Source organism: Cygnus atratus, chromosome 4 (assembly GCF_013377495.2).
Source record: "Cygnus atratus isolate AKBS03 ecotype Queensland, Australia chromosome 4, CAtr_DNAZoo_HiC_assembly, whole genome shotgun sequence".
Taxonomy (NCBI): Eukaryota; Metazoa; Chordata; class Aves; order Anseriformes; family Anatidae; genus Cygnus; species Cygnus atratus.
The window spans coordinates 23,992,147-24,004,390 of NC_066365.1; the positions used below are offsets into that span (position 1 = coordinate 23,992,147).

The 12,244-nt window shown below is 38.5% G+C and overlaps 1 protein-coding gene across 1 annotated transcript; it reads right to left on the reverse strand.

Moving 5' to 3' along the window:
* Positions 1 to 4,391: 4,391 nt before the first annotated feature.
* On the reverse strand, positions 4,392 to 12,244 carry SPCS3 (signal peptidase complex subunit 3). The gene is made up of 5 exons (XM_050710549.1): positions 11,906 to 12,244; positions 9,561 to 9,636; positions 6,795 to 6,869; positions 5,269 to 5,384; positions 4,392 to 4,821 (listed from the first exon to the last, which is right to left on the reverse strand). The coding sequence occupies exons 1-5, from the start codon at positions 12,046 to 12,048 to the stop codon at positions 4,689 to 4,691; spliced, it is 543 nt and encodes a 180-aa protein (XP_050566506.1). The 5' UTR covers positions 12,049 to 12,244; the 3' UTR covers positions 4,392 to 4,688.

Here is a 12,244-nt window from a genome sequence, read left to right on the forward strand (position 1 = left end):
TGTAGTTTCTGAGACAAATTCAGAATGCAATCGCTCCTCCAAGTTTTGTTATCATTTTTTTTTTCATTTTATAGAACTGCTTCTGCAAAACGTCCTTTAAAATCCTTTCTAGAGAGATAATATTTTCTGTATGTAATCCAAAAATAATGCAGGAACTCTATTTGAATCTGGCTGTTAAACAATTTAACAACCAGCTTTAGCTTCATTGTTCAGAAGGAAGTTATTAAAAAAAGTAAACAATGACTAGTAATTTATATTCTACATGTCCTTCTATTTTCAGTATCTATACTGCGGATCCATAAATAAGACTGTACGTGCAGGGCAGTAGAGGTTTAAATAGATATTCTAAATAGTTATTTTCCTTTCATGCACATAGTGCTTTCCGTTTCATGCTGCATGCTCTAATCATTAAATAGAAACCCAAGCTACTGCAAGAGTTCACTTTTTTTTGGCCTTAGACAAGAACTGTCTCCAGCACCTCAATAAATTGCAATCTGAAATGCATTGGGTGTGGGTTTGGTTTAAATTTCCTACAAAGGGGTTTCAAGCCCTTTCACATTAAGTAAATTGTTTGCTTGGGAATAGATATTTTGTACACATCGCTACATAAACCAGCGTTATTTAGTTAGTAACACAACTAAGAGAACAATCAGCTGCTAGTTGCTTCTTTTTATAAGATGCATCAGAAGAGACAAGATGAACCACAGGCCATTTGTTTCCCTAAAAGAGGGTTCTTTTTAGAAATGGTTTGAGAATTATCACAACAAAATACAGTAGTCATTTGTCTTTTTGAAAGGCCTTAAAGAGACCAACTGAGGAATTTGCGTCCTTACTCCCTGAACCAAGAAGGGAACAGGGAGCATCCTGTTTCTCTTGGTGGCTGAGAAGCCAGGAGCAAGCACTTACAGTGTCATTTAAGTGCTCATCTATGGTGACCTTTCCCTCAGGACAAACCCAAGTTCTTGCCTCTGAGAACTTGAGCATAAACCCAGGAGTGGTGGTTTCTTCTTCAGCCCCAACAAGTGCTTACCTCAAACACTGCAATGACCTAAAAAGGCTAGAAAAGCTGCAGACATCATGCTTGAAGTTACAATTCTGGTATCTCAAAATTCTGCTACCGTCTGCTGGCAGGAATATACCATTTTTCAGAAACAAAGGCAGATTTCTCTCCAATGTTTTCTGACTGTGGGTCCTTGTCTCTGAAGTTAAAACATCTCTTTCATAGACAGCCTTTACATTCATTGGACGAGTGCTGCCAAAGGCATACAGCGATGTGGTTGAATGCCAAGCCACAAGAAATAAGTTTCAGTAAACATTTCAGGAAAATAATTTGTGGATAAACCAACCAACCAACACTAATTTCTCAATTAAAAACAAAACTAAAAGGAAAAAATCCCCCCACTATTTTGCCCAATTATCTTTAAAAAGACTTCTTTTTCTTCTCTATGACTGTATTAAGTTCTCTATAATAGTTTTTTTTTTTAAACAGATTTTATATCAAAGCATGTTAAAAACAGGATGTATTTCAGAGTGCTGATTATGCTAATCTGTGGAATACAGCACTAGTTCAGAGAAGTAAAATTCATTTAAGCATGGTGGGTACAAATGAAAAATTGTCCTAAAATAGGACTGTAAAAATAGTTTTTATTTTTCACACTTCAAAACCAAAATGTTTGCTTGTTAAAAGACAAAGTAGTTTCTGGATTATTTTTTTTTAAGAGCTCTCTGATTGTTATGTCAACAGCGAATATACCTACTTATAGTCCGAGTAAATAGTCAGTTGGGGATAATTCATCAATATTAAAAGTTCCTTTTTAAAGAGCAAGCTGGTCTCTTCAAGATCAGCCAGCTCTTGGGTCAGCTCCCAGCAAAGGAGGAGACCGCTTTCCCTTGCAGCCAAAAGCAGCAAACAAAAGTTAAGTCCTTTCCAGTGGTGGAAATATTGTGAAAGTACCCTGTCACACTACTTTTTACCTTAAATCCAGGAGGTACGCTCATTAGTTCTCCTTTCCTGCTTTGGTTTTGCTTTTTCTGCTTTTCAAAAAGGTGTTATTTTCAGTACGAACACCACTTTCCCTGAAAGTCATAACAGAACACATCACTGTTCATCTGTCCTCATACCCAGGGGTCATCTGTAGTCCCTCTATGGACCAGAAGAAATGAGCCCCACTTAGTAGCTACCCTTTACCTAGAATGTACTATTTGCACTGTGTTATTCGTGGCTCCAACCTCCTCTCTTTTTTTTTTAAGGTCCCATTGATACCCAAAACTGCATTTTCTGCAGAAATGAATCCTGTAGTAATTGTATGCAAATAGCGTCCTAATGTCAGCAGGTGCAATTAGCTGGCTTGTTAATAACAGCAGTATAGCTTCTGCAGCATAAAATTAAAGATGAGATTGCAGAACAACACACCCAACCTCTCTGTTGGATTTTGGTTTGCGTTAGACAGGATCTAAGATCACTCCAGCCATGAACTGAATCCCCTCCAGACTGACAGTGCTCCAAGCCATTCCAGGGTCCCCTACTCCAACCGTAGCTCTGAGGGATGGTATCTGTACCCCAAATCAACAGTACCATACTATAACCTTCAGCAAACTCTCAATATGAAACACTAGAAGAACAGAATTCCACCTAACAGCCTTCCTTTTTTTTTCTTTAGCTAAAAAGCATCACATTTAGCAATCAGCTGCTTTATAAAGCATGACTACAATTGCAGAGTATTAAAATAACCACATGACCCATCTTAAGAAACATATGAAAGTGCTGAACACTTCACTTAATGTCTCCAGTTCAGCAATTTTAAAAAAATGTAAAAATGTCACGGCCCCCTTTAGTCAGGCCTCCCTCCTCCCCCCGGTGGTGAAAAAAAGCACATGGAGAAAAAGAACAAGACCTAATTAGTACAGTTTTAGGGTCAAAGATCAATTATCTCCTTCTAGAGTATTTCATTTCCTTTCTGATGATGGACATTACATCTTTCAGAATGAAATTAATGCTATAGAACAGCAGGTTTAACAAAGACAGCCTCTCCTATGGGAAGTTTCTCCCTACTTGTAGCCGTCTCATCACAGATCACCTTACTGGTAAGAGGCAGCACTTGCATGCAATTTTAGATCCACGTAGCTTGTCTAAATATTGCACACGGTACAAGTCTTTTTGATTTCAGTCTTCCAGTTTCAGCATTGCTTAAAAAGTCAACATCCATTTTTCTATCTAGACATAATTCTGTGTTCATCTATTGGTGAACCACTACTTATTGGTGGTCTTTTTTCAGTTTTCAATGTTTTGCATCTATACCTCTAGGTGTTTGACACAATGCCCTTCTAATCATTTTTTCATGATTTACGGTAGGGAAAAAAATTCTTCATAGCTTTAATTTCAGATTATTTGCTCTTTTTGAAAATCTCCAACGCCTCCAGAACATTTCCTGTTTGGCAATAAATTAATTTACACCATACATTGTTTGAATATACACATGACATTAGTAACCATGTCAGGAAAGCAATAATGGCAAGTGCTCTTTCTCTTAGATACCTGATGAGCAAGAAACACTATTTGATCAGTATAAACCACCTTTATTGCCAAAAGACAATCCTGATACCCCGTGTCTTGTGTTTTTCTTTCTGTCCTCTCAGCATTTGTGCCCATAGCTGTGGAAGGATGCAGAGCAGGATGTGCATGTAACCAGTGAGAGGCCACAACTGTTGCAGCAGAGGTTCTGCCTGAAACTGCTACTCACTATCTTTCATGGTTGATAAAAGATCAGGTGGGCTTACAGGTACACTTACACTCATATAAGCTAGTAAATCTGCCTAAATTTCTGTTCCCATAGGAAATCTCATATTTCTTAGATGTTTTCCCAGACTGTTTTGGAGAACATCTGTCTCGTTCCTTGCTATGAAGGGCCCCTCTAATATTAGTTGTCCCAGTCCTCTTCATAACCAGTGTGCTCATTTTTCTTGTTGAGCAGATCCCAATAAAAATTAACAAAAATAAAATGTTCAACTAAAGCTTCTATTTTCCTTATTGACTTAAGCTTATCACACTGAGAAGATTTATTTTTATTCTTCCAATAAGAATAGCTGTATTATCTGTATTATAAAGTTACTAAAATACTTTATAATACAGTATTGCAAATGTGCTACACCAATGACACTCAAAACAAGACCTATCGTCTGACTACAATGATCTATCATTTTTCAAAGTAGCTCTTGGCAGTCCTAGAAAGGGCCAAGGTTACCTCACTGCAACATGCCAACCATGCATTTAGCAGAAATGTTCTAAAACTGAACTTCCAGGCACCCACAGAAATTTCATTCCAGTCAATGTATTTGAGTTCTATACAGACAAAATAACTATCACAGTACCTCAAAAAAACAGTAAGACTAGCTTCTGCTGTAAAAATGTTTATTTAAAAGAAAGGTAGATTTATACCCAGATGGCCAAGAAAAAAAAAATCCTCAGTTTTCCCCCCAAAACCATTACTTCATAATTTACCTTTCCTTTCAGTTTCAGCTTCAATGTTTTATTAAAAAAAAATTGAACTTTTATTTCCTTTTCCTATGCTGTTAGACCTGAGGAAATTAAGTACCTTTCACTGGAGGGTGGCATGGGATGTGAGAAGAAATTGCAATAAAATTTATTCACAATATACAAGTATAAAAATATGTTGCTTCAGTATTATAATTTAATAACTTTTTGTTGTTTCATAGGTATCTGGGAAAGGTACAGACACATGTCCTGACCCTGTCACAAGAGGTAGAATGCCGGCATTTGGTACAACATTCCAGGAGAGAGTCAAAGTGACGTTCCTGTTTCCCCTGCAAAAGCAACAAAAGAACATCAGCATAAGCACTGAAGTTAACTACTTTAATTAACAAATACTAACATTAATTTATTTGGGATACAAATAGTCTTCCTGGTCCAGAAACAACAGGCTTTTTGATTTTATGTAGTTACTTCATGAAATATTATTTATTTTCTGGATAAGACTCTTTTTGGTTTTATTTTTATTTTTTACTATTATTAAACTCCTTTAGAATTTAGGGCAGCACAGAACCAATTCTACAGACCAACAAGAATATTGGAAGCAGTTTGTTTTCTAGTCTACAGAAGCAGATGACGATCTTGGGATACATGGTATCCCGACACTTAAACTATGAAGACACAGTAGACTAATAGGATATAGTTACAGCAATACAAATACATAAAAAATGCAAAAAAAATCAAGACGTCAGGGTTAAAAAAAACAAATAGAATTTACTTACTTGAGACCATTTCCATCATCAAAGAAAAAGTACTTCGACTTCATGTCTTTTAAGAACAGTCTTGGATTATCTCCTCTCAACATGATCTTGTCCCAAAGGACCACTTGGTTCAGAGCCTAAAAAAATTATGATTAAGTCAGCAAGGTAACTTATCAGAGCACTTTCAGTCACTGAATTTTCAAGGCATTATCCACCTAAAAACCTTGGAAGTACATTTCCAATTCATACAACTAACTTAATAAAAATGATTGACCAATGGGAAAACTAGTACTACTACACACTGAAGTGCAGCACAATAAACAGAACAACAAAGAACAGCTTGATACAACATGACAATGCTATTTTAAAAAGTCTGAAAATTTCAAAGACTTACAAAGTATGATGGGTGTTCCTTTTCAATTGCAAAACTTGTTTCTAATCTAAGGTGGCATTTAGACTTTGTCTCAAACAAAAGACAAATAGAGCTACACTGTCCAGGTACTTAACATTCTTACTGACTTTAATGGAAAAAATCTCTGCATGAATTGTAAACATAATTCAAAGAGTTGTATCAACACGTTAAAAGATGGTTCCACATTCTGAAGTATTTGAAATACTGCTCTTCTAAGTAGTTGCATAGTAAGAATGATACACGGGTATCCTTACAGTCTTGTTTAGCGCCATACAGCCCAATTTAGACAAAATACTTCTCAGTATTTATGAGAACTGGTGATTTAAGTTAAAAAAACAAAACAAAACACAACCAAAACTAAAAGATGAAGCAAAACAATGAAGTTCCAGTCTCTAATAAAAATACCTAAAAACCCACCAGCATTTATAAAACAACTAGCATATTTAAAAAAAAAAAAAAAGATAATGTAAAAATAGTTTTATGTAGCCAGATAAAAAAGCCTTCACTATATCCTTTCAATGTAACTACACTAGATTAAACCAGCGTTCAGTGTTACCATATGGTAGTTGATTAAAGTTAACTTCCATAGGCTGTTCCACACAGTTCCTTTCAGACCAGTGGAAAAAAGCTATCCAAAGTGAAGTACCAGTAGCAACCAATTTAAAGGATGAAACAAGACCAATTATTTTGAGAAATCGGATGAGATAACAAATGAGGCTACGGTAGCTGATCTGGGCAAACATTTATGTAACCAAAGAACAGAAGACTCACTACATCTGGCCAAACCAAAGGCCCCTATATCTCTAACAGCAGTCAATGACAAAGTTAGGGAAAAGTAAAACAGACAGCACAAACAGGTGAAAATGCCACAGTCCACCATTCTAAGTGAACAGCGAGGCAGGTGTTACATTTTTCATTGTTTGCTAGACACATAGCAAGTTAAGTTTCATCAGCTTTTGAACTTCCAACCCTGCAGCTAAACCGTCAAGAAAATAATAACCATGAACGCCAGTGAAAACAGTCCAAGCCAGTAGGAAATACTGGTGCCTTAACTTTTCCCAGCAGAACTTCAGAATGTTAAAAATAGTTGCAGTACAAAATGGGTAATAACTTCAACTTTCTTTTTCATACTTACATTGTTTTTTGTTGAATATTCTGCAGACAAATATAGAAACAATTGTTTAACATTCCAGTCAAATATACTCTGCAGATGTATGCACGTTAAGGAAAACACCATACTGTACTTTCATAATCTTGTTTTATTTTTACTAGATCTAACTAGACTATGATAATTACAGTGAGTTCTTACATTTCAACATACCTCATCTTATTTGTAAATCGGAACATTTCCAGGAGTTCTAACATATACTTCCATCACTTTAAAGCGACAGGGTTCATTAATCAGACAAAAAAAAAAAAAAAAACTAACAGCTATTTCCTCTAATGATTTAAGAGTTCCATATTTAACATTACAAATCAGTAACTATAATCTATTGCTAGTTATAAAATCTTAAAAAAATCTATTGTAAAATCTTAAATATAATATGCAAGACAGGATTTTTCAGCAAATACCTTCAAAACTATTATTTATACTATCAAAGAACACTGGTATCCAACTGTGGTTCAAGATATAATAGCATTAACCAAACGAAATTCACAGAGTGTAGAGAACTCAAAGAGCCGATAACATTAGAGAAGTCAGTAGATCGGAATCTATCATATTGCAAGGGACATCGGGAATTATCAAATTACCTACCTACTACAAAGTCAGTTTATTAGACTGTAACAAAACTCTACCCAGATTTTGATTGATGGTAAAGAACTAACAACTGCCATTTGAGACCATCAGTATAATAAAGCCGATATTCTGAATACTTGTCTGTTGTTTATTTAGCAATAAAACACACCGTGTGTGACTGCTGATACCTCTTAATTGACAATAAAGATTAACTGTAACCTTCTATTCCTCCAACCTACAAAGATGTCATCTTTTTTATTCTATTCTCCAGTATCCAGAACAGATCTCCAGTATTCTCCAGTTATCCAGAACACTTTTTTTTTTCAGTCACCCCAAGTCTGAATCATGTTTTTAAGCCTCTAATTCAACAAAAGGCAAGAAATGAAAGAACGACATAATTAAGTGCTGTTTCCACAAGTATAGCTGGAGCTATTTCACTTGAATATTTTAGTCATCTACTCAAAACAACAAACAAGATTAAGGAATCCCACACGAGAGATCTCCAGAATAATTGCTAAAGGGAGCCATGTATTTATTAAGCACACCCAAGAGAGCTTTTGAGAATCGTCTCCTCCCCTTTCCTTTCCCTAGGTTTTTCTTCTAACAGTCATTTTATTTAATTCTCACTAGGACTAACAACTCGCGTCCATTAGTTAAGACAGCCAATGCACCAATATCTTTTTACAGATTTCATCCAAAGAAAACTATCAGAAAGTTGTATTTTACAACTCTACACACTGGAAAATTTATTTACGCCAAGCATGAAAGATTAATTCAGGATTTTTATAATTAAATTTAAAACTACTTCTACCATTAAACAAAATTAATAAAACATGAAATCTTTAACATCCACACACTGCAGACTAATCCTTGAATAGTAACATTTCTTCCAGAGGTCCTGTTCTGACTCGCCCTGTTCCATTCCAAAATACGCTGTTTACTATTTATTTCATCAACTTTAGAATAATTTCAGTCTCTGGTTTTAATACCTATAAGAATTTCAAAGAAAAAACCTCATTGTAAGGAGTTCTCCTCTCCTGCTTCCAGATGATAAAACTAATCCCTCTCACTGCCATGCAACAAATACCTGCAAAAATCTGATCAACCTGTTTATCCAGCTTTCACGTTCATTCAAGAATTGTATTTGTTTCAGTTGCTTACACAGTGTATCGTTCTCCAAAACAGGGAAACTGAAGCACAGAGGAAACCTATGTCCTGTCTAACACAGTGACAAAAAACAGCAGATGGGAAAAAATCCCAGGAATCTCTTGAAGCCCAGATTCAAAGCAAGGCTTAGTGTAATCACCTGATGTAAAGCATGATGCCTTATATTCGGTACTGATTTCTGCAGAAAAATAGTATTTTAATACCAAGATCCTAAATCCTAAGAATGATTCCCTTCTACCTTCAAAAAACCTACCCCAAACAAAAACAAAGAACGCCCACGAACCACTCTCTCTTCCCAATAAAAGCAGACTAACAGGGAAGTCAAGAAGGAAAATACAAAACGAAAAGTTGCCCAAAGGTATCAGTAATGAGAAAGAGGTCAAAAATTAATGTGGTAAGTTTTGTAGTACCTCATATGCTTCCCAGTGAATTTCACATTACTAAACAATAAAGATTTGACAGTTTAACATCTAAGAAAGTAAAGGAATGCAATATCTTTTTAGAGGAAGACAGGTCCTTGTATACAACTATTACGTGGCCAGAATTTTAAAAGCTTCACAGCAAGTTTGAAAGTTGCACTGGAGTTCCTAGATTCTGTATGACAGTCCAAACCATGTGTTACGTAAACCCTCCAATTAATTCACACCTCAAACCACCAATACAACCGTCACTTAACGCTAATAATGTCCTGGCATTAAAATGCACTTCCCATTATTAGATGCACTGCACTTCCCTACAGAACCTTATTTTAAAAGTAGGTATAAAAAAGGAGAGAAAACATCTCACCCAGTGTCATTTACATAACAAATATTCCAGGTTCTATTTTCATGCCCTAACTATGTAAAATACTATTTTTCGCTGCTTTAAACTTAGATTTTAAGACAAATTGCTGGTTTTCCTCAAGTCCTGAATATCTGAAGATTATAAGGTAACAAAAATAAATGTCAACATGTTCTCAATTCAAAATGTTCTCAAACCACTTTTTCCATTAAGGATATCTGCAGTAATGTCAAACGTGACGAATCCCAGATCACTTCTTTCTCTAGGTCCAGTGAAATCTTCCACATTTTTGCTAAGATAAAACAAAACACAAGATTATCTTTTCTCATTATTTCTCTCTCACGCTTTACATAAATCATTATTCTTATTGCATACTTCCCTCATGCATTTCCAGTACTTTCTTTTAAATATATTTGTTTAAAATATAACCACATTATAAAATAAAGCCTGCCTTCCAGAAGGTTTGGAGACCCAGTCTCAAATGACAAGCCTTGCCCCCAGAGAATTCAATGTAATTTATACAAATGGCCTATAGGTGTTTTTTTTTGCCTGTTAATAAAGACCTGCGTTTGTCTGTACCTCAACCACACTACATCTCATTTTTAGCAAAGCAAGCGCTACCCATCCCAAGCTATATAAATCTGATTGGAAAACTAGCAGCATAGCTGTCTGCTGGCAACCATTTTCAACAATATTTATTGACTTTACATAAAAAGCCTCTAGTGCTCAATCTCATACAAGACACTCCAAAGGTTCTGATAAACCCTCGTTTATGTTTGCAGTTCTCACAACTTACAGAAATTCTCCTTGGCATCTAGTCATTAAGGAGCAGTAGAAAGAAAATGCTTACTTTTCTGTACATTGCGAAAACCATACCGTTTTGGAACCTTACTACAAATCTGCTGTTTGAGAAATATCTGACATTGCCACAGTAAACCGCATTAAAAAAATGAAACCAGAAAATAAGAGAGGCTCATCAGATATTTTCATATTATCAAAGTTTATCAGTTTACCAAACTCACCGTCTATGACAAGAATACCATAAACAGGCTGGCAATGAACTATGAACCCTAATTCCTCATGTAACAAAGGTACCAGTAATTATGAACTTATCAATTGCATTTATTCCACTGTGAAAATTAGTAAAATATAATTTCATGAAAATTACATTTAGTAATCTCAGAGGGGAAAAAAAAACGGTTACCAGTGAAAAAACTTTTGGAAATAGCAGTCAAGAAAAATACCACCAAAACTGACCATTTTAAGACTTGGTAGGCGCTTCCAACCCTTTGCAAAAATCAACACCTTTGTAAGTATTAAGCCGTAAACTGGGGGCCTGCAGAACTTATAAGTTCAAGAAAAACAGCTTCTTTTCATTAATATCAGATCTGCGCATCACTGAAGGGACTGGCAGTATAAATTTCATCCAGATTAGGTATTAGTATGCTACCTCACATCTGTCAAGCTCACCAGAACACTCTCTTTTCATGCCAGTTTTTGGCTGTTTGCAACCCTCAATCCACTATAAGTATGGGTTTGTTTCCTTGAGGCATTAAACCTATCCAAAAAGTGACTGCAGTTCCTACTCTTTAATTGGGTTCATCTTGCCTTTCAAAGGCTGCTGCCAGCCATCCGCTCCTGCCACTTGCCTTGGGGTGGCTCCAAACCTCCATCAGCTGCTTTAACTCACTAAACAAAACCGAACCTGGTAAGAAAACAAACCTACATTTTGACTCAGCAGCGAGTAAGAGCAGCTCAGAAAGGTGTCCAGCGCACCCTATTCTCATGTCCCATCTGGTAAGGGACCACGCCACCAGAAACCCGAGTTGAGGCCTTCAGTTTTTAGTGGCGGGAGCGCAACTGCTTGTGAAACTACAGTCCCACGCTTAACTTGATGCAAGCTTCCTGTGACAAAGTTTCCTTTGAAAAAAAAATAATGAAAAAGACAGTTCCGCTGGCACAAGTTTGCCTTGTGTCATGTGGGCAAGGTGCTTTCGATGCCGTGTTATATATTCCACACCTGGTAGGTTTCACAGGAAGACAAGCCACCCGGGTCAGCCTAATGCTACACAACTCGCCCACACCCCATAAAAAAAGGGAAAATATGTTACTAAAAGGAGCATCTGCGGTAACTAGTAATTTAAAATGTATACATATATGTTAATTCCGGTGCAATGAACTCCCCGCAGCCCACAGAGCCTTCCCGGCATACACCCGGCCCCCTGTGTAAGCCACAGCCCTGCCTCAAGGCACCCGCAGGCTGCCGGTGGTCGCCCCTAGGCGCAGCCCGACCCCGGCCGCCCACCCCGGGCCCCGCCCGCCACTTGGGGCCCCGGCCCCCCGCGAGCTCCGCCCGGGCCGGGAGGCGGCGGACGCCGTCGTGGGGCTCCCTCATTGGCCGCTGCAGGGGGCAGCGGGCAGGAAGCGGGGCTGCTCCCACGGCCCGGCGTTAACGGCGAGGGGGAGAGAGGGGCGCGGGCAGGCCCCGCAGCCGGCCGTTACCGTGCCCTGGCCGTTACCACCCCCCCCGCCGTTACCGGCCCCTCGCCCCCCGCACTCACAGCGTGACTCGGGAGATAGCGATGCTGACGGGCACGCTGCGCTCCTTGAAGGCGGTGGTGATGAAGCAGCCGAAGGTGAGAGCCGCCATCACGCTCAGCGAGAAGGCGAAGAGCGAGTTGGCCCGGGACAGCACCGTGTTCATCTCCCCGCTCGGCTCGGCCCGCCGGGCTCTAGCCGCTGCTCGGGCGCGGGATGTGAGCGAGGCGGGGGGCTGGGGTGAGGGGGTAGCTCAGCCGGCCTGGGACGAGGCGGGCGGCGACGGCGCCTTTGCCTTGGGCCGCGGTGAAGGGGCGCGCGGCCGGCACGGAGAGGCGCGGCCCCGCCGAGAGCACGCCCCG

Bases quoted from the DNA above. Each gene is read 5' to 3' on its own strand.
- SPCS3 (XM_050710549.1), bottom strand. From the start codon at position 12,048: ATGAACACGGTGCTGTCCCGGGCCAACTCGCTCTTCGCCTTCTCGCTG. The intron at 6,870-9,560 runs ATCCTTAATGGA...ACGTGCATACAT, and splicing joins CGTTTGACATTACTGCAGAT to CTGCAGAGTATATTTGACTG. The intron at 4,822-5,268 runs GTAAGTAAATTC...TTGCTTTTGCAG, and splicing joins GATGATGGAAATGGTCTCAA to GGGAAACAGGAACGTCACTT.